This window comes from Buteo buteo, chromosome 18, assembly GCF_964188355.1.
Source record: "Buteo buteo chromosome 18, bButBut1.hap1.1, whole genome shotgun sequence".
Taxonomy (NCBI): Eukaryota; Metazoa; Chordata; class Aves; order Accipitriformes; family Accipitridae; genus Buteo; species Buteo buteo.
In genome coordinates this window covers 27,494,690-27,520,455 of record NC_134188.1, presented here as the reverse complement: position 1 = coordinate 27,520,455, position 25,766 = coordinate 27,494,690, and the positions used below count along the sequence as shown (strand labels likewise).

Sequence of the window (25,766 nt, the reverse complement as noted above, 5' to 3'; positions counted from 1 at the left end):
CACAGCCTGAGACTTTGCTGACAATTAGGCTGATTTTTCAAAGCCTGGTTGGTGTACGGTGTTCCTGGGGTGAGCAAGAATTGGGTCCGGATCATGTCCTGGGTCCGTCTGGAGGTTTTGATGCTGGTAAGGCACAACTCCATACTTTTATGGTGCAGGACACAGCGTGAGTCACTTAGCAAGATGCCATTCAGTTCCTTGAGTGCTCTGTGGGTGATTGACATCTCTTCCAAAGAGGACGAAAAATTAGCTGGTAAAGTTACTAGTGTTACTTTCTGGCTTGTTGGGAACATGTTTGAATGAGGCTATTAGATGCTGGAAGCAAAAAGCAGCTTATTTATGTGTGAAACCAGATCAGCTGCGGTCAGGACCAGAGCTGGGTTGTTCTGTCCTTCCCCTAAAAAAACTTGCCTTCTCCATCTTGTGTCCGTTGCAAATATTTGTTTTAAAGGGGTTGGTTTTTTTTTTGAGGTTCTCCCTTGAGTTCCAAAGCCTTAATGAGTTTGCAAAATAAATAATAATAATAAAAAAAGACGTCTTTGCTTTAATATCTGTGGTTTCAAGTGACTCCAAATAGCTCAGGAGTTCAAAGGTGCCTGTTGTTCTTTACAAGGAATACATGTCTGCTGGGTACAAGGGGTGCTTCTGTTGTGCTGTCAGCACCTTCGAAAGATTCCCAGATACTTTGGACTTTGTGAGAAGTCACTGGTAGTCGGCGGCGGGCGGCTGAGGCGTGGTGTGGGACGCAGGACTGCTCCTCTGGCCCCAAGCGCTGCAGCCAGCACCCTCTTTGCTGCATTTGTCAGTCCTGTAATATTGCTGCTTGCAGAGACCCCGGGGAGTGCAGCACCATCACAACCCAAGGATTTATTTAAATGTGTCCAATTTAAGCAGTAAAGCATCACAAATGAGCTCGGTTCTGGCTGGTACAAATCCTAATGCAGAAGCAGTTAAAGTGGCGTTACCCTGGCTGAGATGGGTGATGTTGGTGAACCACCAATGTAAACACAAGTGATGTAAACCCAAGTGATGTTAAATGCACCGACGTGGTGCTGTGACTTGTTTGTAGATAGGTTTAACTGGTGATCTATTGCTGCTGTCAGGCAGGGCAAAATTTGGTGCTGTCTGCCCCCAAAGGGCTGGAAACCAGCAGTGTTTTGGGCTATGTTGCTGGGACTTTAAGCAATTCACTTCATTTTGTATTGGGGAAACAAAAAGTTAAGTGAAAACCTCCCTCAGGACTTGATTAGCTCAGAGATATTTTTTTAAACTAGAATATGTTTTTCCTTAAACACAGAGCTCTACTGCTGTACTAGGGACAGCTGCTGTAGACCAGTCTCTCCTCTGGAGGAAGATGAAGGTGTCTTGACTTCACTCCTGCGGTGCGGGGAGGTCAGGACCAACATTTTGACCAGCTCTTTCTCTCTCTTTCCACCTCAGCTTCTCAGATGCTGATGTTCACTGCATACCTTGCAGTTGTAGTTGCACTTTACCTCGTCCCCCTCACCATCTCGTCCCCTTGCATAATGGAGAAGAAGGCTCTGGGACCAAAGCCAGCCATTATAGGTCACCGTGGAGCACCAATGGTGAGTAGTCTCACATCGGTAGTACTGCGTTGTCTGACTTTTCTGCCTGTGTAAAGGATGGTACCGGACCTGATGGTCTCCAGGCTGCTCTCCAGAGAATACACAAGGCAAAGGTAGCTATGAGGCACCCCTCCTGGCTAGAATTACCATGGTCATGACTCTGGGTTCATGTACTGATTTAAGTCACACCCCAGATGTTTTAGATTCCTTGCAAACAAAAGGGCAATCCCTGCCTTGCTCAGGGTGGTTTGTGCCATTCCATTTTTCTGGCTGTTGTTTCTGCTGTTTTTTTGCTCTCCAGGCTTGGCCCTTGCGCTGCAGCAGAAGTAGTTTGTGATATTTTTTGGATTTTTGTAGAGCTTGAGGCTCAGTCTTTGTGCCCTTTGCAGGACCTCACCAGCAGTGGTTAAACTCAGCTCACAGCAAGATGCCTTGAGTATGTGGCAGGCTGGAAAAACAAACAAACAAGCTGTGCTGACCCTACATGACTTCATGGTACTCTCGCGTTGCAGATCATCGTGAGACCGGGTGAGGTGATGGAACATTCCTGTCACCTGCCTCTGGGTAGATCTTGAAAGCATAATCATATAGTGCTTTCTTCTCCAAGGTTTCTGGGCATGTCCAGGCTAAAGATGGACTATGTTGGCTTGGATAACGCTGTCCTGTGGTGTCTGGACATACTAGCCTGCATCTCTAGTTTGGGTGCTTCTGCACATAGGTCTGTTGCGTAGTTGTACCTCCATCCCTCTCTGGTGGTTGATTGACTTCAGACAAGATAGCGTACTGCAGTGTAGGCACTGGCCTTCTGAATGGGTTTTTGGGGTTTTTTTTTGTGTTTTTTTTTTTAAGGCATGCAACTAACTTTTTTTGCTGACATTCGAAGCAGAAAAATATATTTGTATAGGCTGTCAGAACTGATTTGGCAGGCTGGAGCATGCTTGAGCTCCTCTGAGTCCAACAGTGTGCACTAGGGGAGTTTGCTAGGTGAGATAAACACCTGTCATGACACAGAAGTATTTTTTAGTTCTCCTTATTTTTAATGATTTCTTTCTTTAAGCAATATCTTGAAATGCCAGCTTAATTTGCGTCACTCTTTTAGCTATATTGCCTCTGTGGGTGGTGGAATGAAGTTCTGGGCACGATAAATGCTTTTTCCTGTCCTACTGAGTTTGTACCAACCGTGAAGGCCAGAAGAAGCCAAGTGAGAACCTGCGCTCTGCATGCTTTCTGCATGGCAGCAAATCACAAAACCTGTTAAGAGATTTTCTTCCTGTGGGGTTTCCAGGCTTGCGTGCCCCCCATAGCCTTCTAAAGAAACTAAACAGCAGACAAATTCATTCTATCTTCCAGATAGTTTACATAAACCTTATCTGGAGCAAGACTCCCAGCAGAGACTTGGCCCTTTGCTTCATAGTCTTCCTTGGAACCAGCAAACACTCCTTGCAGTACAGAATAAACCTACCTGAGAAGATGCTGGTTGCATGTTTGGGTGCAGAGGGATGCAAAGGTTGATCAAGAGCAGCGGTGGAGGAGGCTCAGTGCTGTGTGGAACCGTGGCCCAGGCGTTGTTCAGCAGGGTGCAGCCCTCCCCTTCACCATTCCCTGGTACACAGAGCTGGTCATCTGTTAGCAGCAGATGATTTGCTCTGAAGCCCAGAAGCAGCAACATCAGAGACTAGCAAGCCTTGTTCCAACCTCCAGGCAATAGTCTACGTGTCCGATGATGAGGAAGTTTATCCAACTGCTTTGCCTTTGCTGTATGTGTAGTGAGTGTCCTCCGAGTGTGCCCTTGAACGGCAAAGCTGAGATGGGGTAAGAAAGACGAGGACTAGAGAGAGGTGTCAAAACTCCCTTCTGTACTTCCATCTATGCCCAGCTTTTCACTGTATCAAATGTCACCTTGAGTTTGAAGAGCTCCGCTTACAGTGCAAGTCCTCAGGTTGTACTAAGTCATATCTGCTTGGGAAACTAATGATTTTAAAGCCTTGCCAGAAGGCGTTTCTGCTTATAGGGTCTTGTTTCACAGGGCTTCTTGCTTTTGCTGTTGAGCCCAAGTGTATGTAGATTTAATTTGGAGAAGTGGCCAAGTGGAGCTGGGGAGGAGGAAATAACCCAGAGAAGAGTCTGGAGACTGAGCTGTAGGACCCAGACATCCTCCCTTGGGCGACGTCAAGATCAAAAGTCTGCAGAGCCTGGGAGTTTGGGACCTGAGGGGAAACTAGATCTAGTGGGACTGGAGATGATAAAAAGCGATGCAATATTTGCCTTCAGATCTCCTGAAGCAAGACAAATGTGATTTGCTGTGCAGACAAACGCGCTCTCTGATGGAGCCTGATAGCTGGTTGCTTCGCCCGTCTGGCAGGACTGAGTCCGTAATATGGCATTTGCAGGTCCAATGCTCTTATACCAGAAAGACGCAAATGCAACTGAGTGGTCTTCTGACAAAAGCCGGCAAAGGAGATGCATGGGATGGCTGAAAATGCTTGTCGTCCCGAAATAAAGGATTTGCTGGGGACATGGCATATGGTATATGGGGCCAAAGGCAGTGAAATGGGGAGTTTCCCAGGAAAGCTGTAGATGTGTGCGCTTCCTGAGGGATACTGATCCATCAGTGCTTGCAGCCTGCTCCTCAAGGATCTTTCTTTGCTCTCCAGAGCCTGCTTTCCTCTGTGCATGCATGCACCCCGTCTCTCTTCTCATGTCCCTTTAGATTTTTTAAGAGCAGCGTTCATAGTGCCTGTGTGAGTGCGACTCAACTGGTGTCTTGTTCTGTGGAGGAAAAAAGTGAGGAACGGAGGCCATATGGCTCATATAATTTGTCTTGAAACACTGGAGGAGGGGAAAAAGTCCTTGCATTTTAAGTAGCAAGAGAAAAACAGAAACCACCCTGGCATCTGTGCCTAGATGAAATGTTGCTTTTTGCAGTACAGGAGAGCTACTGGTTCCACACTGGCTGACCATTTGTCTGTAGTGGTAGTGCTCCTCCAAGCAATGTCCCTTTGGTATCAACCTGTTCCCCCACAAGCTTTAACTCGCTGCTAGAAAATCTCTTTGGCATGACTCCTCCTACCTTCCCTTGCCTAAATGTCATCCAGTCACGCCTGCTTTATGCTATGCTAAATGTCCATTCCCATCAGGTTGCAATCTGAAAACCCTTTCTCTTAGCAGGCGTTTAGTTAATCAATCGGTTTCTTTTCAAAGGCTTTTTTGAAATGAATTATTCAGCCTCCAGATCTGTTTCCGTCCTTCTGGACTCCCATCAGGAGAGCATCAGGGTTGTGGCAGCAATATGCTGGGAATTGTGGGCTCCAGCCCTCACTTGAAGTCTGTTGGTTTGAAAGGGTCTTGTTCTGATGGGCACAGGAATGGTCTGACACCCCAAAACGTGAGATGGGGTTCTCTGTAAATTTTGCCTGTTAATATGTTAAACTTTTCAGATGGTTTTATGAGCAGGCATCTGTTGTCTTTGGTCTCCCATCTTTTGTATTATTCTTACAGAAATCTAGTTGCGTTTTGTCTTCAATGGCAATAAACTTGACTGTGTTCTCCCTGTGATGGTAAATAAGCTACTTATGCTGAGGATAAGCCAAAACAAGGGTAGTATGTAAAATCTGGGACCAAATCTGAGATGGAAATGAGGAACTTCATCCAGTAGGACACCAACTTCTACTGCCATTTGCACTTTAAAGTCTTCTCCCAAATGTCTTTCCTTACTTCAGGTTGAAGCAGGTTGTCTTTGCTTTTGGAATCTGAAGAAGATGCTGTCCATAATGTTGAACCCTACTTGCTTTTAGGTTGTTAGTCCTAAACGTACATTTCTTATAAAAATATTTAGGCTCATCATGATGATCTTTGATGTCAAATTGTAGGTAAATCACCCAAAGGATTAATAATAGCAGTGACTTATCTGAGCAAGAGCTCTACCTGAATCCTTGGAAACCTTCCTGAATCCTGGAAACTCACCTCCCATTACTGGGACCAGAAAGGTACTGGTTGGTCTAAAAACAATCAGGCTGAACCTGTGGAAACCATCCAAGCATGTCGGAGGCAAGAACAGCTCTTGTTTTCAGAGCTGGAGGCTACAAATAGCATCGAGATAAATGCTTTTGGCAAACCACCCATGCAGCTGGGTTTTGGCATGTCTTAACAGCGCTGAGAGAGGCTGTGCCGAAACAGCTGTCCGAGTGCCGGGAACACGCGGCGTTCATGCCATCGAGCTCCTTCCTGCATGGCAGATGATGTCCATCTCCTTGCTGAGTGCAGGCACAGTGCCGGGAGGAGCATTTTTTTGGCCGTGCTGACTCATTGGCTTTGCACAAGTCTAGAGTGGAAAAGTACCCATTGCTGGGACAAAGTACCTTGGTGGGCAGCCAACGTTTAATTGCGCTTAGGATTTGCCTGTTGGATTACTGCATGGGAATGTTTTGCCTCAACAGGGAGTGTGTCATGCTGTTCCCGAGAAAATTCCAGCAAATATGGCCTTGCACATGTGGAGTTTGGGTTTGTGGGTTTTTTTGACACCTGAAGGTGAAGCCTCCAGTATATGTTGGCGTTCTCCCAGAGATGCTGTTTTGTCGTCTCGTGGTGCCAACTATCGATAGAAGCAGTAATGAAGACCTCTGGGTAGGATTGTGTCTTATTGGAGAGCTTTCAGCTAATGAAGAACTGGTGATTTCTTTCTATTGTTTTGGGGATTTGGTTTTCTTGGTGGTTTTGAGGGCCTTTACTTCATCTTGTCTTGGGTATCAACCAAAACTTTGCCCCTACCTATTCGGGATGGCTTTGTTTTTTAAGGGCTCTGAAGTGCTTTGGTTTGTATTGCTTGTGCTGCTGAAATCAAGAAGTGTTTGGCTTGCTGTACGTCTTAAGCACACCCACCTATTAAAAATATGGCCAGTTAATCTGTCTGCTGCTCTGATTGATAGTAACAATCAATTGCAATTAGCATCTTCTGACAGTCCTGGAGAAAGGCTTATGTTCACTGAAATAAATCTACGTAAGTTTAGGTAGTCTTTCATTAAATCAAGCTTCAGCTTTTTGTGTGTGCAGTACAACAACAATGAGGTCCCATCTCCTGTATCTAGTTATTAAATTTCTAATGGCTTTTTCCTTATGAGTTTATCCTCTTGTCCAAGGCAATCCTTTATTTTTTTTCTCTTTTTGCTTTATACTTTTTCCTTTCCTTTCAGTCTAGTTGAGCTGTTTCCAGAAGTGCTGGATACAGGTGCTCATGCCTTGTGGTTTTAGTCCAATTATTGGCTTATGAGGAGACTGATACTGGAAAGGAGAGGTAAGGGAGGGAAAATTAAAAAAAAAAATTATGCTCATGTTTCCAAAAGGATGAGAAAATATCCTTAAAGCTTCTTGATGAAGCAAAGATCAAATCCTTTACTGCAGCTCAGCACACAATGCCAGAGGTGTGCAGTGGCTGCAGTTAAACTTTGGAACAAATTTGGTTCTTCTGTGCAAGCTTCTTCATTAGCCACCCCCCAATGTACAAATGATGCAGTGATTTTTATGTGTTTTTTTTTTTGAAGGCCTGTCAGGGTGGCTAATTAGGGAGAAAATACAGTGTAGTGATGTCTAACTGCAGCACAGCTATGCTGCTCTAACTAGCACACTTTCATAATCTTTGTTAAGGAAGATCCAGAGCTCTTGACTCCATTTGTAAGCATTTGCAATTGATTTCTGAGTAGAAAAATGGTCAAAATGAGTTCATCCATAGGTAGTTTTCTAGAAATTACTTGCTGCATCTCTGTAATAGGAAGAAATGAATGGTAGCCTGATTTTTGCAGGGGATGAGCCTATCAAAGCAAGTGTGAAGAGGAGGAATAGCTTCTAGAAACCCTGCGCAGGGTCTGCCTGTGGCTTTCAGTGGATGTTGGTGTGGTTTATACAGGACAGAGGTTTTGGAGTGAAATCATTGCTTTGTGCCCCAGGGCTTCTTCACTTCAGCACTGGTTTCTTAAGAAATTGGTTGTGTCCAGTTGCACTGGATCACTGCAAACCTGGATTTGGGGTTTAGACATAATGTGCCTGAATGTATTGTATCAAAGGAACTGGAGGGAGACAGAGAGAAATATAAGCAGAAAGATTATACATTTACTTAGTTATTGCTGTTTTGCTTTAAAACCCTTTTTTAAAAAATCAGCATTAATCTTGGCAAGTAATTTCTGTACTGCTTGGATGCATCTCTGCCCTAAACATGCTGATTTCAGGGCTTCAGCTCCCTCTTTCTTCGAGGGAGATGGAGACAGGCTGGGATGATGGAAATAACTGTTACTCAGATTCTCTCATTTCACAACAAAATCGCATTGAAAGGGATATGAACTCCTGGTAAAGAGAGATCCTGCCTCCAAAGTGATGCCAGGGGAACCTCCAGGAATTAGGCAGCATCTGATTTTAGGGGACAGGGTTAAATACGCTTTCCTGGTTTTCTGGTTGACCTTTACTGGGTTATGTCGTTGGTGTGAGTGGCTTGTTGAGTCCCCTCAAGGCTAGGATCGACCGAGAGGTTTAGAAACTGGGGAGGACAGCTTTCTGCATTGATGATGGACTCATTTGGAGATGCAATTGTTTATATCAGGGTGACTGGCTCTGGCCAGGTTAGGAGTTCACCCACCACACGCTCACAAGAAGATGACATCTTTGCCTGGAAGGCTTACAATCTACTTTTCAAAAGCTTCTGACATACAGGCAATCGGTCTGTCAAGTAATAGCGTTGGGGCGTTATGGAGACTACCCAGCACATGCCATCGTGGGGCACGGCGTTACCGAGAGCACTTGGGCTGACGTCCGTGCTGTTTGCTGATTCAGAGCAGCCAGAGGTGTTCATCCATCTGTGATGCTCTTCAAGAGGATGCTCTTCACTTCTAGTGGTGTTGTGACGAAGATGATGTTACAGCTCCTAAGTGCGTGTTTGGATGGTTGGACCTCAAGTGACAATCTGTTTTTAGAACAGTTTTAAAATGCCGTTTCCTCTGCACAGCTGCAAAGCTGCGTTTTCAACACAGATCTGGCCCAAGTTTTGTAAGTTTATTTAATTTGCATTTGGGGTCAAGTTCCTGGGAAAGGAATGGATGTGCCTCATATCTGAGCAGCTGCACGCAGCCCTGGTGGGGTCCAGTTCAGTTTTGCCCTTGTTGAAGAGTGAAGCTTGGTCTGCAAACTCTGTAGGGGCTAGAGATGAGGCAGGAGTGGGATATTCCACTCCTGGGGCTGGGATCATCTGTCCACGGGGTTGAGCTCAGTGGCAACTGTCTGAGTGCTAGGGATGGGACAGACAGACGTTGGTGTATGGGTAAGAGATGAGAAACCTTGGTCATGCTGGTCCACCTCTGCAGAGGTGAAATACTGTTGTAGCCATGCTCGTTTGCCTTCGTTAGCCCTGATTCATGTCATATGAGCTCTTTATTGTGTAGGTGGGTAACAGCAGGGTCATCCTACCCTCGTTGAAGGGTTTTACGTTGATCGCTTAGTGGAGGGAGTCCGACCTGCCCTTTCCAGTCTCCCTTGGCCTGAGAGATGATCTACAACTCGGTACGCTTTGCTTTTCTGTTCCTTGTATGTCCGCATCCCCGGCGAGACTGCTTTATAGGGGTGGGGGTTCAGTTGCTGCCTGATGGGGTGTCGCATCTTGAGCTGGGACTCACGTTGCGCCTACCCAGCAAACCTGAGAGGCTGGTGGTCCTCCGTCGCCCTTCGGTTTCTCTAGGTCAGCCGTCTCTTGTTTGAAGACTACCCACTTTATTTCCTTGGGATTACTGCAGTCTCCGAAAGCAAATATTGAGCATTACCCTGTAGGGAGAGGATCGCTTTGCGGTGTTACCCTGAGGAAACCCGAGCTACTTGGGAAGGGAAACCCGAGATGCTGAAAGCAACCCAAGCAGATGAAGTCTGGATGGGATCTTCAGGTCTTTGTGGCTGCTGCTCCCTGCTGACAGCTCTGGGCATCGTGCATATATTGCAAAAAGCTCTTTGAGCCCGACCTTGCGTGACCCAGTGCTGGGCTGTGCGAGAGGGTGTGATGCGATGGGGGTGTTGCCTCTGTCTTCGCCCGGCCAAGTCCCGCTTTGATTGGGAGCTTTTTTTGGAAGATACCGTGACTCTGTGTTGCCTTTGTTAAGCAAACGGAAAAATGAACTAGTATTGATGTGTGGCTTGAGCCGGAGGAATTCAGCAGAGAGATATCGGAGCTATGTGAAGGTTGGTGCTGACATTTGGTCTGATTATTTTACCCCAAAGCTTTGCTGACCTGAGTGTGTAAGGTGATCGGCTTATAAGAAAACAAATCATTCTTAGAGACACCTTCAACTCTTGAGCAGGTTTTTATATTTATTGTGTATCTTGCTTGCATGGTGCATTTAGGCCTTTGTTCTTAATTATTCCTCTTTCCAACCCCTGAGTAATTCTTGAAAATCATGTGTCGGGAATGCTCATTGTGTCTTGGTGGAAACTTACTGATCCTGGTGGTGGCAGAGATGAGTGGAAAAACAGGATGTTACATGTGCTCTAAACCTGAAAGCAAAATTGGAAAAAAGAAAACATTTTTTTTAAAAATAGCTTTATTTTCACATGGTTATGTTTCAGTGCAGAAAACCTGCCAGGTTTTCTCTCAACAGTTGTCTCTATTGGTTCCCCCCCCCCCCCCTTTTTTTTTTTTCAGTCTGCCTGTTGTTGGTTTATGGACATTTGGGGGCTAGATATACTGTACTAGTTTTGTAGAACAACAAAGTATTTGTCTTCACACTATATTGTTTTTAAACTCTATTTCTGTTACCATCTGCTTCATTCAACAGGAAGGAATTCAAAATAGAATTTGAGTCCTCGTCTGTCATGGCCATTGGGATAATTTTTCTAGGCTTAAGGCTATTTTTTTTTTTTTGCATTGTTGTTAAAACTAACTAGGACATTTGTTATTAGAGAAATCAACTGATTTTTAGGCTGAGTAATGGATGACTATTGAATGAGTAGATGTGGAAATAAAATGTGTGCTGCAGAAACTGTGGTCTAGTTATTCTCCATGGTATGGGTAATACCCTGGTTTATGGACTTTCTTCTTTCTATAATGGCATGATCACTGTTTGCATAGAAAAGTAGGAGAATGAAGAACTGTTAAGGTGGTGTAGGTAGCTCTAGCTAGAACCTGTGAAGAGAATTACTATCACATTAACAATCACTTGCTGGGGTTCTTCAGCAAGCCACTGTTTGGGAGACCACACGGGTAAGCAAATCTCTCACACACTAATTTTGCACCCAATCTCAAGCTAGCCAGGTTTCTGGCATTGCAGGCCATAATAACTCTGCATTGAACTCTGTCCTGCGTGTGAAAGACCATCAGTGGAGGCAAATGCATTGGTCATCTTCAGACTTCAGTGAGAGGCAATTCTGGAGAATGCTGTTACGCCAGTGTAACCAGCTGGCGCATTATCTGCAAAACAAGATTGTTTTGGCTCCCTAATATCTCTAAATCTCACTGACACCACTTCATAAACATTTCCACTGACCTACTAATCTCTCAATGCTCTTTCTTCCTCCATAGTTGGCACCAGAAAACACTCTGATGTCCTTCCAGAAGGCAGTGGAGCAGAAGATGTATGGAGTCCAAGCTGATGTCGTACTGAGGTAAGCTGGTGGGCTGGCTGGTCTGAAACTTTCTCTGTGGATAGCCCGAACCATGCTGGTGGGTCTTTCCTACCTGATGTGCATCTGGTTGTTACTGTTCTTTCCCATTGAGAAGGGCTCTTGTGGTGAACGTGTCCGATAACTCCTAGCTGTCTCCATGTGTAATGCACAGATGCTACTAATCGTTTCACTGAGATGATGATTAAAGGTGAAATGTCCGGGTGGGGGAACCTGAATACCTTTATGGTGAAACTAATCTTCATTTACAGGAAAACTGTAGTTCATCCTAGAGCTTGCTTTAGTGCAGTGAAACACAGCACCTGGTTTCTAGCCTGGCTTGAGGTCAGCTGGCCTTGGGAAGAGGTGGAACTGCTTAAATGTGACTTTTGCTGGGATGCTCCAGGTGCAGAGGGAGTGGAGATCCCAGACTGACTGCATTGCGCTGCAAGTCTTCAGGAGGGTTTTTTAACAGCCGTGCAAAACTGCCACGAGAACTTAGCAGCCGAGGAATAAGCCTTTTCTCCCGCTCCCCATCCTTGCATGTCCCTAGTGCTGGGGGAAGGAGGAACCCGGAGATTCTGCTGACTGTCAAAAAGTCGTTCCTTGCAGGCAAATGTTGAGCTGAATTGACAAGGCTGATTTAGAGAGGGTAATTTCAAGAACTGCGTTTTGTTCCAGGAGTGTGATCATTCTTTAATATTCTTGTCTCCTTTCTGAACTGTGTTTTTTGCATGAGTTACATAGATGTGCAAGAGGGCAGAAGTGGCACAAAGGGAACAGTAATGCCTTACCTTGGCGATCTGTCAGTTTGTCTCAGTTCCAGTTATAAATATAAGAGAGACTCAAAGCTGATATTTTCTTTTTCCCTGACCACATTGGAGATCGTTGTTGATGGAAAGATTTTTTTTTTGCCTGGTGGAAGATGGGCTTCTGAAGTTTAATTGTTGGGGTGCTTTTTTCTTTTCTTAGTATAATTGTTTGAGAACAAATGACCAAAAAGTGAGCTTTCGATACAGCTGGCAGGAACTTTGGGGAAGGGTTTGCGGCACAACACCCATTGCTGTCCTTATCCCTTTGAAAGATGCTCTTTGTGCTTGGGCTGGATGCGTCCACTCCACCTGGGATGTTTCCATGCTCTTCTAGGCACATATCAGCCACGAGTGGGCTGCTTGGACATAGACTCAGACCCATCACATCCTGCTCCCTACCCATTACACACCCCAAACTGGGTGGCCCTGGTTATAAAGCCAGGGCTGGTTATAAAGCCAACTTTGCTTCAAGCAGCAGAAGCACAGTATTGCTGTGTGTGCCTCTCTCATCTTCTACCTCCTCCCATATCTCTTCTTCTAAAGCTCTGATTTCTGTCTCTGAATTATTTTTTTTTTCAAACCTGTGCCTGCTAATACATTGTGGTTAGCCTTGGGTAGAGCTGAGTGACTCCGTGAAGGGAAGGATTAGAAAGGAGGGAGTGAACATTGAGTGCCCCATAGGATTTCCACAGTGGTAAAGGCTTAGCAGTATCTGATGATGCTCTGCTATGAAATGTTAAGACTTGAGCTCCTATCTCCCTTAAACACTCCACACTCTTAATTCTGCAGTTGCTTAGCATCTTCTCTTTTTTTCTTTTAACTGTATTTATTAATAACCCTTCTGATTGCAGCAGCACGGTATTGCTGTGTCAGCGCGTTGCTTTGGGTTGAGGGGAAAGTAGTTGGCACAGTGCATGCTAGAAATAGCAGAGATGCCAGTGACCTTTGTGATAAGGGACTTCTGCAGGCAACAGTAAAGCTGAGGCAGCGTTTGCTCCATCTTCTAAAACTGGTTTTTGTTTTCCCTCTGGTTCTGGGGGTGAGTGCTTTGGGTTGTCTCCTAATTCAAATAGGGTTTGTATTTTAACCCTATTTCCTTTCCAGACCTGATCTGAGTTTCCTGTTATGAAGATGGGCTCCTTGATTTGGAAAATGTCATTATAATCAGGGTGGCTGTGGTGGGCTTATCTTGATTTTTGAGTGTGGACTACTGTTTCCCTGCCCTTGATAGAAACCCTCACTGCCCTGTGTGGTGTTACCACTGATCCAGTCACAGAAAATTGGGCTGGAAGAAAGTTTAAAGAGCTTTTTAGGTTTTCCAGAACCATTGTTCTGTAATATGTGTGGCTTAAAGACCACAGGACATGCATTTGGCTACTCTATTTCATCTGAGAGATGGCTTTTCTTTAAGATGCATGAACTTAATAACTCATGTGAGCATGGCTGCTTCCTGAAACCAATTTGCAATTGGAAAAGGCAATTTCAGAGCAATTTTGGTAGCTTGGAGCCCTTGCATTTTGCTAAAAGCCCATGAACATTAAGTTCATATAGTCTGAGAGCCTTTGAAAATCTTACTCATCTGCTATTAACAAATTGAGAATAGTTTGTGTGTGTGTCTGTGTACACAGGGCATGGAAAACCTCTGACATTATTGGGAGCTACAGACATTGCATAAAGCTTTGGTTAGCGTGAGCATTCAGGGTGGGTGTTCTTGTCCAAGCTACCCGAGTTTGGCACTCTGGACATATTTGAGGGATGGATAGGGTTATGTCAGTGTATGAGTGACTGCAAACACCTAGCAGGTATCGAAGAGACTTTTTCCTCTGGGTGCATCTCATTTCAACTCGTCTTGAGGATGCTGGGGATGTGTTAAGCTGGTCGAAATCTTCACAATGATTTTGATGTGAAGCCATGAGAGAAGCTGGAGTGGGAACAGGTATTTCTCTAGTACTGTGTACGTACACAAGGTTGTGCACCTTCACCTGTAATGGGGCCTCTGACTGTTTGCAGCTATGATGGAGTGCCGTTTCTGATGCATGACAAGACACTCAGGAGAACAACAAATGTGGAGGAATTGTTTCCAGAGCGGGCCTACGAGCACTCCTCCATGTTCAACTGGACCGACCTGGAAAAGCTCAATGCTGGAGAGTGGTTCCTAAAGGTGCGTATAGCCACGGAGAGGTTGTCCTGGAGCTACGGCCATGGGATGAAAGCTCATGCCTAAACCTTCTTGGAGGTGGAGAGGTGTAGATCCGTCTCCTCGGTGGAGCGGTCTGAAGTGCAGCTAGACCAAGTGTCCATGAACCATATTTAGTTCTGTCCTCTGCTAAACTTAGACTTGGTCTAAAAGACTTGTAGTCTTGTGCCTCTTCTACCACCTGGAAGAAGGGACCTTAGTGCCTGGTTGACACCACAAAGAACTTCAAGGAGGGGGAATGTGATTTATAAAGAGAACAGAAAAGACAGCGGGTTATATGCTGTTCCTTTTTCTTTAATTTACTTTTGAAGACAATGGTATTTACAAAGAAAAAGCAAGGAATTCAGCCTTCAAAGTCCGGGGAGGGGGGAGGAATTGCTGTGGGATGAGCTTGACCCATCCTTTGGCATGCAGGCAGGTTTCAGATGGGATTTCTTTTTGCCAAGCTGCTCCCTGGCCAGCGGCCGTAACCTTTTTGGAGAGCATTAGCCGTGGTCTGGAAGGAGGGCTGCAGCACTCGGGCACGCTCATGCAAGTTTGAACGTGACTTGCTGAGGCATTGCTGCGGTGATGCAAGCTCGGGTATCGGTTTCGTGTGCCTCCTTGGAGTTCCCTGGCTGCTTGCTTGGTGGAAGACTGAAACCGTGATAGCTTCGCTGCCGTTCTGATCTGAGCTGGTCTGGAGGTCTGACGGGGATGTCTGTGTGTTACAGCTGCACAGAAACTTGCTTGGCTTGCAGATGTGGTTGTGGGAGTGCAGGGAAAACTGCTGCTTGCCAGGTGAGGAAGGCCAAGACAGCATCTGGAAGGCTGCTTTTTGGCCTGTACTTTGAAGCAGTCATTCCTGAATGTCAGGTCAGGAGCCCCTCTCTTCCAACAGCCCATAGCTCCTCTCTGATTGCTCTTAGTTATATAATAGCTGGCCCTTTTTATTTTTGGATCCTGAAGAATCCTTGGTGATCGCGTACATAGTGTGAGAAAGTACATTTTTAGCTGACTACCTTGGGAAATTACATTACTGCCCTATAGCTCTGCTCTTCCTCTGGAAATGGGGTGACGTGTCCAGCACACCTTGCTTTCAGTAAGGACCTGTGACCTCCCCTCGGGTAGGGAAACTGAGGCACAGAGAAACACTTCAGCAAGCTGCAAGATGGTCATCGAGAGCAGCTGTCAGCGTGCCCCACTGTTGCCAGGGTGGGATAGAAAAAGGTCTTCACCTGTATTGGGGGAGTCTGGACTTTGTGGCAGTAATACTGGGATGTGCTTTGCTTTCAGAACGACCCTTTCTGGACGGCTGGGTCTCTCTCAAGGTCTGACTACTTGGAAGCTGCCAACCAGTCGGTCTGCAAGCTGGCAGATATGCTAGAGGTGATCAAGGACAACACATCGCTCATCCTGGACTTCCAGGACCTGCCGCCAGCTCATCCCTACTACAGCACTTACATCAACATCACCCTGGAAACCATCCTGGCGTCGGGAATTCGGCAACAGGCTGTGAGTTCTGTGGGGGTGGTGATGTTTCCAAAATTGCTGCCTTTATGGGTTCCCCGAATCCTTAAGTGTGTCATTGGATCCATTTGCACACTTGATTTGAAATGCCACTTCGTGCCAAGAAGTCATGCTGGGGCGGACTGTGCCTCCAGGCTGGTGGTCCCAGAGGCTCGATATCATCTTGGACTGTACTCGTGGTAGTATTGCTCGTAGATGGAGGAAAGTGATTATTCCCCTTACTCAGCAGTCATGTGTTCAGTGTGGGGCTCACCAGTACAAGACAGATGTTGGTAAACTGGGGCAAGTCCTGGAGAGGCTACCAAACTGGTCAGGGGGGCTGGATATGCAAAGAGGGGCTGAGGGAGTGGAGTCTCTTCATCCTGGAAAAGAAAAGACTTTGGAGAGCTGCTATTAGGTCTCCCCAGTACTGGCAAGGAGGTTGTTGAGAAGTTGGACCAAAGCTCTTAGCTGAGCTGTGTGTCAGGAGAATGGGAGGCAGTGGTCATAAATTGAAATGGGAGCGGTTCCCGCTGGATATAAGGAAACTAGTTTTCCCTGTGAGGGCAGGCAAGTGTTGAGAGGGGCCCAGAAAGACTGAGGGATCTCCATCCTCAGAGCTTTTCAAGACCCAACTAGACAAAGCCCTGAGCAAGCTGGTCTGAAATCAGTGCTGGTGCTGGTTTGTGTTGGAGTAGAGATCTCCTGAGGTCCCTTCCCACCGAGCAATTCTATAAGAGCCTCAGATGTGAGAGAAGAGGCAGGACCTGGAGGCTGGTTGCGAGCAGCAGAGAGACCTTCCTCTCCCTCTGACTCCTTAGTTTTAAATAATCCTTCTCCCTGGGCTGAGCAACTGTTTCAGCCTACAGTCAGCTCCTGCTTGGAGGAGAAACAGATGTCCTGGACCTGAGGGGTGTTCAGCAAAAGGAGGTCTACGTACCTGCAGACATCTCTTCCAGGCTTCCATTTCTGCCCCAGGATTGTCCTTGCTGGGTTATGCCAAACATTTTGATTTCCAGCTCTGGGTGGTTGCAGTCAGAGTCCTGCCAGCCTTGTGTCCTCTCTGACCACAAGGTATAGATCTTCACCCAGCCCATCAGGAGCTCCCTTGGATGCAATGATCTCTCCTGGAGGAAAAGCCCTATTCCCCATGTGTCAGAAGGGCACCCAGACCAGGGACTCTGGGTGTCCTTTGGAAAACTGCTCTCCTTGACCTGTCTTGGGAAGGAATCTGGTTCTTTCATTTGCCCCGTGCTCTCCCTTGAACATGGACTGGTTGAAAATAGCGTGGTAAAGCTGGCAAGTGAATGACTACATCACTCGCAGCTCAGATATTTCATCTGTACCAATTAGGTGCATCTGCATGCACAGGCAATTTTATCACTGACTTGTGCAGTGATGGGCCCAGGAGGGAACGGAGCTATTTTCAACTTCCATCTGTCTTTTTAATGACTGACACTGTCACCCAATTTCCAATTAACTACGTGGCTGCAGTGACAGTGTTATCCACAAGCTTCTGCCAGCTTGGCTAGATCCAAAGGAGGACCGTACTGTCTTTTCCTTGGATACTGGGATGGAGAGCAGGAGAAAAATTGTCAAAACATAGATGTGTGGTTGTGAAGTGCTATTTCTCACCTAGGTTTTATGGTTTCCTATTGAAAATGCATAGGGCTGCATCTGTGCTGCTCTGATGCTTTGGTAGATGAGTGTCACCGAGTTATTAAACATAGGTTAAAGCAATGCACTGCCCAGTAGTACTGCTGAGATCATCTGGTTGGGCCCAGCCTCTGCATGGCACAAACCATAGAACTGCCCAGCCTGGTTCCTGCAGCTGCTTTAGCAGCTGAGTATGTTAATGGTAATTGATTTGACACGCTTTCAAAGTGTGGTATGAATTTAGGGAAATCCTTGCTCTGGGTTGGAGTAGATGTAGCCCTGATAAAAGAGGGTGAACAAAACTAGTCTTAGCCATGGGATCATGAGAGGCTTTTCCCATGCATCCTGTCTGCACTGTCAATTTTAGCTTTATGTCCTTGGTTCTCTCTGTGCCCTGAGCTGGGCAGGGAGGACAGGTTTTCAAGGATACACCATGTCTCTTATTCTGAGCCCTTGGCCTGATCCCTTTGTATCTCAACCCTTTTCACCTCCGAGATTTTGCGCGTTACAGTCCTTTGGGCTCGAGGATAATCCTGAAATGCGTGTGATTAAAGATGTGGGAGGCTGTAAGTGCCTCGTAGCCAATTTGTATGACAAACGAGGCAGTCTCTCATGTGATTTTTGCTTCTGGCTTGGTGTAAACTGACTGTCTGCAAAGCTACCTCGCGGTACCAGCTTTGTGAACCATCTTTGCCGTAGCCGTCCTCTGTCTCGCTCCCTCCGCAGGTGATGTGGCTGCCGGACACGGAGAGGCAGCTGGTCAGACAGATTGCGCCGGGTTTCCAGCAGACTTCTGGCCTCAAGCTGGACGCAGAGCGCATGAGGGAGAAGGGCATTGTGAAGCTCAACCTGCGTTACACCAAGGTCACGAACGAGGATGTCAGGTACAGCCCTCCGCTTGGACGCCGCGTGTTAGCCCGTGTGCTCCACGGCGGGTGTTCACAGCTCTGTGCATCCCCGGCCCAGCGGCATCTTTTCTGATCACCCCAGGCTGTCTTATCTGCATGGAGGTATCTTTTCAGATGGACCTGCTCTTGAAATCTTGAGCTGTGCAAGCTTGTCCCTACCCATCACCCAGAATTCAGGCTGTTCTCAGGCGCGCACGGCTGACTGATAACTCTACGTGCTAATTCAGTATATGATGAACTTTTCTGAAATAGATATACGAATTGTCTGATTCTTATTACACTGTCAGCTCTGGGAAAAAGTGAAGGCTTTTCACACTGAGTACCTCCGAGTGCTGTTTCACCCTCATTAGCAGCTGCCCTTTTTTCTACTCGTCTGCTCCAGAGTTGCTACCACAGAATTTTGATTAGTCCAAAGTCTGGATATGCTTTCAGAAATTTCTGTTTGCAGAGAATTCACCCATTTCATTACTGTCCTGTGCCAGCTATTCAGCCTGGTCAGGTCTCTTTAATGAGATTGGCATATCATGGGGTGGTTCTCCTTCTGCTTGAGCCTGTATTTGAACCGTGCAGTGTGCTAGCTCCTAGCTTTGCCCCCTTCTTGGAAAGGGCGGATTGTCTCTAGTAGAGCTTTTCTATTTTTTAGAGTTTAAATTTTTTCCCCAAAGAAGAAAATTATCTCCAAAGGAGCTGTTTTACTGTATGTTTGGGCTGGAGGTAGGGAAGAGCTGAGACCACAGCTGTTTGTGAGCGTGGTCCTATTTCACATAATCCAGTGGTGTCTTGAACAACGGCCATCAGTCTAGTTGCTCACCATTAAAACCAAGTCTGTGCTTTACCTGCAGGATAATTCCTGCCTGTTTTTCCCCCTACCTACTTGCTCTATCTCATGGAGAGGACCATATGCCAACTCCCTCCTCTATGCCAGCTCATCAGCCCCAATCTATCAATCCCACCTGAGCTGTCTCCAAAATCAGACCTGCCACCCGAGTGTTTCTTAAACTCTGAAGGTCTTGCGGTGCCCAGTCAAATTTTCCTGCAGTCCTGCAGCATGAGCCAGGGCAGGCTCAACAAGCCCTGGTTTAAGATAGTTCTCTCAATCCCCCCCCCAAATCAGCATGTGGATGTAACATTGCTGCAACCACCTCTGCCCTTGAGAATCCCGTAGCCTTTGGAGCATCTCGATCATGTTGTGAGCTTTGAGATGTCCCCACCTTGTACAGTGGCCTTCCACCTCAAAGTGCTTTGCTGGTATTAAATTGCAAGGATTAATCTCTGTGCTACCCGTGTGAGGGAGATTAGTGATGCTTCTGCTTCATAGATAAGGAAACAGAGCAATTTATGCAAATTGTATGGGTACAGGGAGTGCACTACCAGTGCTTGGTTTCCTGCTGACAGCTGCTGTACCCTAGCTTGCGGTTTTAGCTGCTTGGAAAATGACCTCAGGAGACTGGAAGCTGTATCTCTCCAACTGTCCCCAAAACAAGGGCATGGAAGTTGCAGGAATTGATGTTGGAAATGTGTATGTCGGTTTTTAATTAAGCAAATTGCCTATGAAGCGCTACAGGCATCTGAGCCAGATGTTACTTTTACATCAACACGATGAGGCGGTTGTTACAAAAACACGACGTGTCCATCATTCATGAGGAAGCATCTGAGATGGTCTGTGGCCTGGGTCAGATAGCATCCAAGAGGTGAAGAAAGCTTTCAAGTTCAAACCATTTGATTGCAGTGCCCTTGGGTTGCTTGTGAAGTGACTGTGCCCTGTTAAAAAAACCGATTTCGTGCAATTCAAACCCAATAAATCTAGCCGTGATTACAGCGGTGGCTGCTGGCAAGAGCTTACCTCTTGGAGATGAGGGTCTGGCATTTGGGGGACTCGCATCTCACCCTGTCTATCTCCTGGCAGGGACTACGCCATGGCAAACCTGAGTGTGAATCTCTACACTGTGAACGAGCCCTGGCTGTACTCCATCCTGTGGTGCGCTGGTGTCCAGTCCGTCACCTCCGACAGCTCCCACGTCCTTCGCAAGGTGCCTTTTCCCATCTGGCTAATGGTAAGCAGGATGCGTGGGAAGGTGCTGTGAAGCCCTGGGGGAGGGATGCAGTGGCGGGGTGTAGAGGTGGCCGTTGACCACTGCAGCCCTACGTCTGGTGGGTTTCTCCAGGAAGGTTTTGGTTGGGTTCAACGTGCTGTTGGGCTTGAGGGTTTTCTGCCTCTGTATGCCTGAGCCCTGAGCTGGTAACGGATCAATGCTTCTGTTGCACAATCCTTTCCTTCAGCTGGCCTCGTCTCTCCCCATACTGGGTTTGGGTGGGATGCTTGGAGATCGTGGTGCCTGCCGCATTTAACCATGTGATTTTTCCATTTTCCTCTGATAAAAAAACATCTTTCCAGACCTGCTGAGCAGCTGGTAAAGCTGCAGAAGCAGGCACACAGGTGAACCAGCAAACCTGGCTTCTGTGTTTTGGCCAGGCTGCAAAACTAGTTTTTTGCTCGTTTTTAATACCAAACGAGGATAAGTTTTACCTCTGGTTACCCCATTGCCAGACAAGGAACAACCAGAGCCCAAAGGTAGCCCCCTTGCCCATCATGTAGGCTCTGAAAATGTCCCTAGCACTTTGGAGCTCTGAACCAAACAGAAATATTCATGTTGGCCTCGAGGGAAAATGATGAAATAGTTGCATTAAAGTATTCCCCAAACAAGAGTTCAGCTGCAGCGGTGTAAGCCCCTTAGCTATTTTCTGATGACAGATCCTGTTGGGGGTAGGACAGAAGACAGCTATTTTACCTGCTGCTCTGGCAGATATGCTTGGGAAAGGGGAGAATAAGATGAGCCAGAGGAGAATCTAATGCTAACAAGTTATCTGCATCTTTAGCTGGAGGTAGGACCTCAAGACTACTGCCTAGATGGATGAACATCTATCAATGTGTGTTGTCCTTAGCCTTAGCTTAACCCACTGCTTGTGTCTAACTACACAAATTCACACTGATGAGTGCTGAAGCTGGAGAATTGGAAATGGTTTTATAAAGACTGGATCTGTTGGCAGAAGAGATTGTCGTTGCCTGAACTGTGCTGCTGCAAACATCTGTCCTCCGCTACAGCTGGCAGGATTTATATGCATATCAGTGGCAGCTTTTTACTCCAAAAACCTCTTTGCTGATACTTGGAGCCCTCCTCCAAGGGTTCTCCCATCTGCTGGATTTCCAACTCAGCCCTCTGCTGCAAGTGCACACTCTTATATCACCGGCAGCATAAAAATCCCGTGATTTCGCCTGGGTGATGTAATCTAACCAGCTTTGCCACCTGAGCCTCCTCCACCACGTAGGACATGGCTTGGGAGCTGGAGTGAAATGGTTGTTTCTGCCAGGCTTTGGCTGTCCAGTGCCCTCAGGGGCTTTGTTGGGCTTCACCAGCTGAACAGTGCAAATCTGTTCTGCTCCGTTCACCCAGGGGCCATTTGTGATTGCAAAAATATATTTAACTTGTGTTTCAGTTAAATAAAAGGAAAAAAACAAAAAAGAAAGTGACAGTCTCTCTCCCCTCTCCCCTTGATGGGAAGCTGCTGGTAAGAAGAGAGGCTGTCAGACGTGGTATAGAGAAGGGCTTTGAAAAGCTTGAGCTGGAGTTCAGCCCCCAACTTGATGTCCTTAAAGTGGGTGCCCAGTGTGGGACCCTTCTCTGCATTTTTGGGAGTCTCTCAGAGCCGGGGTTTTAGGTTGCTCTCTGCCCAGTTACACTGAATTGATGAAGGGTTTGACAGCTGCAAAGGTGAGGGTTTCAGGAATAGGATTTATAGTGGGTAAAGTTTATAGAAACCCAGAGTAATCCCGCTGAAACAGCCCCATTTCAGTGGAACTGAAATAGGTGAAATACAGTAAATTCCTGAGCGGGTCTTGGTGTGGGTGGAGCAGATCAACCAAGTTGCCTCTGCAACAGATGTTTGCTCCCTCCTCTGAAGGGCTGAGGAGGCATCTGCTCACTGGGTACTCTTAATAATGATGTTTGCGGAATGCATGTCTTTGGGGGAAAAAAAAAAAATAAATCAGGTTTTCCCCTTTGATGCCCTACAGGAAAACCTGCTATTTGGGTTCTTCAGTTGTGAAATACCAACAGTTGCATTCATGAAAAATTTAGATGTGTAGATTTTCTTCTAACTTAGAAGACTCTTGAGTTTTCTTTCAAAATAGTTATGATGTCATTCTCCTGCCAAGAAAATGGGAAACATCAGTTTTGAGTCTGTTCGTCCTAATAGAGGCAGCAAATGTAACATTAAATGTCACCCTTTTGTAACTAAGCTGGAAAACACAGGGATTAAATCTCCATCAGAAGCATTGGCTAATTAAAGCATTGCCCTGCTAATTCAATGGTACGCTTTCGCAGGATAAATTGAGACACAAAAAGATTCACTGAGCAGAAAAACAAGTTGGTCTCTGCTGGGAGACCGAGGTAGCAGAGTTGATGGCTCCCAACTGGTTTTATCCATGTCACACTACCATTGCATGAACTTGTCTTTATGCATTGTGGATTCTATTTCTCTAAGGAAATATTACTTGTGTGCATTAGTGCTGGTGTTGGTGGTTGTGACGGATCCATCTGGTATAAAATCAGCAACCTTCTTCTGGTTGGGACTAGTCTAGGTTTGGGATAGGAGAAAATCATTAGCACCACTGGTGGCTTTCCTGGGTAGGTGTCTTCTGAGCATCACCAAGAGTTGATTATTATTATCACTTTGTTGTCTTTATTCGTGGTGCTCTTTCCTGGGCAGCACAAAAATCAATGTGAACTCGTGTGCTTCTGTGCTGGGTTCAGATGATGGGTTTAGCTGGTGTGATGACCACAGCCACGTAGACTGGCAAATGGTGCCAGAGCTACCGGTGCCTTAAAGGACAGAAATTGAGAAGTATGTGCTTATAGCGTGGGGACTGTGCTATACAGCTAACATTAGCACTCAAAATGGACTCTGCATGTCTCATGTGCAGTGTGTATATATTTCTGTGTTTTCCCACAGACGGATTTCCAAACAGCATCTTACCCTCACCTCGTGGTACAGCTGAGATAGGAAACTTTCAGCCCACAAAGCTCTGAGAAAATGTCAGCACAGGAAAGGACAGAGAGTTTAAAATTGTTCCTGTTTGCAGTTTTTCCTGATAATGTCATTTTGGATGACAAGCTAGCATTAGAAGTGTCATAAACCTTGTGATTTATATGTGACCCCTGCAGCTCTGTGCTTTTCTTTCTGCCCTGGTGGTAACTTCAGCAATGTGTGGTCTCTCTGTGATTGTACAAACCAGAAAGTTTTAAGGTCTGGTTCTGTTTTTTGTCTTCCAGCCTCCAGACGAGTACCACCTAATCTGGATCACGTCTGATCTCATTTCATTTATCGTAATTGTAGGAGTTTTTATATTCCAGAAGTAAGTACCATTGCTACAGCTCGAGTCTCACGCGTCTGTGGCGTGTGGTTTTGTTCAGAGCGCGGGGTGGAGATGGGAGGGAGGAGCACCGCGCTCCTGAGGCGCTTGGATTGCAATAGCAGGGAAACTGTTTATTAAAAATCCCTACCAAAGACTGCAAACAATAATTCCACTTCTGAGGTGTGACATTGAATTGGATGTGGTTGCTGCTTTTTAAGAAGAATGAGAGATCTCAAAATAGTAGCGACAGTCGCCTTGCTCCGCTCATAAATGTGTGTGGGAGAGAAACTGTAAATGTGTTAGGGAAATGGACGTTGAGAAAGAGAATAAAATGCTTTAAAGGAAGAAGAGGAGATGTTTTGAGATTCTACCACTATAGTCTTGAAAAAGAACATGTTATAGTTTCCTTAAATCAGTTTGCTCCCATTTGGGTGAAGAACTAGAAATATTATGATTTAGCAAATCAAATCAGTTGCTTGGTTTGATGCATAAAGAAAGTCTCTCCATTATCCAAAGAAAGGGGAGAGCAAGGATTTGACGAGGGCACAGCAGAGGCTCTTCTGTCAGCCAGGGTCCCCCAAAACAAATGTGGAGCATAAAACCTAGGAGCAGAGCAAGACACTGATAAATCAGGAGGAGGTAAATCAACTTCCTAATGGCAGAGCTGGCCTAGCTCCCCTCCTCTTGATTATACCGGAGGAAACCTCCGTGTCCTCCCGGTGATGTGCCTTTTCTCCTAGGAGGCATTTTAGCTGTCTGCGGTGACAGTGTAATAACCCTCTCCCGCAAAATCGTGAGCTCAGAGAGATGCGCTCCCTCCAGCGAGAAGCAGCAGCCTTCTCCTGGGAAAATGTGTCACTCTGAAATTGCATCCCCTCTTCCCCAGCTCTATAATCTCATCTGCTTTGGCATGCACAAATGACTGTCCTAGAGACATCAAGGGACCTACACTTTCATTCCTTCATGATATCTGAAATGCCTTTGCGTTAGGAACAGCAATTTAATTTGCTTCAGCCTCATGAGCTAGTGATTTTGCTGTCGCCTTGTCCTAGATCATCTGCTTGCAGCAACCTCTTTCCTTCCCCTGGGTGCATAATTACTCAGGTATTTTTGCCACGTCGCAGTAGGCTATCGCTCCCGCCAGCCCCCACTATGGATTTGACTTCAGGCCACATGTTGGGTCTGTTTATAATTGTGTCTAAATTCGTGACTTGCACAGTCCCGCACTGGTAGACCTGTGCCCAGCAGGTCCCCAATTCCAGTACGGGATAATGGAGCGAGCATCAGATTCAAAACTCTCCTCTTAGGTTAGATTTCCTAACAGTTAATGAAACCACTGACCAAGATAAGATTAAAATTTTTCTGAGACGTCTTGTGATCTGAATTGTGACCAATTAAACCTTTCCTCCAGAAGGGCATCGCGGCTGTGTTGCCTGGAAGCTTTCTCCACTCCCTCAAACTTGTCAGTTGATAATAAGAGATGTCCCTGCTCTTTAGACTCTGTATTTCTCTGTCAGATACAGAAATGCACAGAGGAGTCTGGAGGCAGGGACTGACCTCTCTGAAAAGCAGAATTTGAAGGCCAAGTTGATGAGATACTTGCAGTCTTTTGTTCATCTCCCAAAGTCAGTTTTAGAAGGCTTTCCTGAATCAGACCCGGGAGACCGCAGCTGAAGAAATTAAACTGATTGAACCTGCTGAATGGGAACTAAAGGTCCCAGTGCAGAGTGAAATTATGCACACTTGGAGAGAGGGAGAAGTTGCAGCTACGTGGACTTTGCAATAGCCAGACTCTTCCTCTCTGCACAGATTGAATTTCTTCCAGTTTGGAAGAGGTTTGATGGAATAGTGCAAGAGGAAGCATGGTAAGGAAGGAAAGCATTATTGCAGGATTTCTCTTCCACCCTCAGTGTAAGTGTGATACAGGTGAGAAGAACTGGAAACTGCTACCAGATTTCCTCAGGGCCCATCAGCCTGGAGCACTGAGCTGCTGCCCAGCCTCTGGACCTGATGGAGAAAGGCAGTTGAGTTGCTCAGAGAGGTCTGGCCATGTGGGGTCCATCGTAGCAGGGCCAAATGCCTTCT

General features: G+C 46.3%; 1 protein-coding gene across 5 annotated transcripts in view; it reads left to right on the top strand.

Annotated features, from left to right (window-relative positions):
• GDPD5 (glycerophosphodiester phosphodiesterase domain containing 5) overlaps positions 1-25,766 on the top strand; it is a 168,390-nt gene that overhangs the window by 133,406 nt on the left and 9,218 nt on the right. For 2 of the 5 annotated variants that reach the window (XM_075050253.1, XM_075050255.1), the window contains exons 8-14: positions 1,441-1,586; positions 11,128-11,210; positions 14,030-14,180; positions 15,492-15,710; positions 18,087-18,244; positions 20,175-20,322; positions 23,599-23,681. In XM_075050253.1, the coding sequence (XP_074906354.1) occupies positions 1,441-1,586; positions 11,128-11,210; positions 14,030-14,180; positions 15,492-15,710; positions 18,087-18,244; positions 20,175-20,322; positions 23,599-23,681 (988 nt within the window). Of the gene's footprint in view, positions 1-1,312; positions 1,361-1,440; positions 1,587-2,089; positions 2,115-9,716; positions 9,792-11,127; positions 11,211-14,029; positions 14,181-15,491; positions 15,711-18,086; positions 18,245-20,174; positions 20,323-23,598; positions 23,682-25,766 lie in introns of those variants that run through there. The other 3 variants (XM_075050256.1, XM_075050258.1, XM_075050257.1) reach the window with 3 other exon arrangements.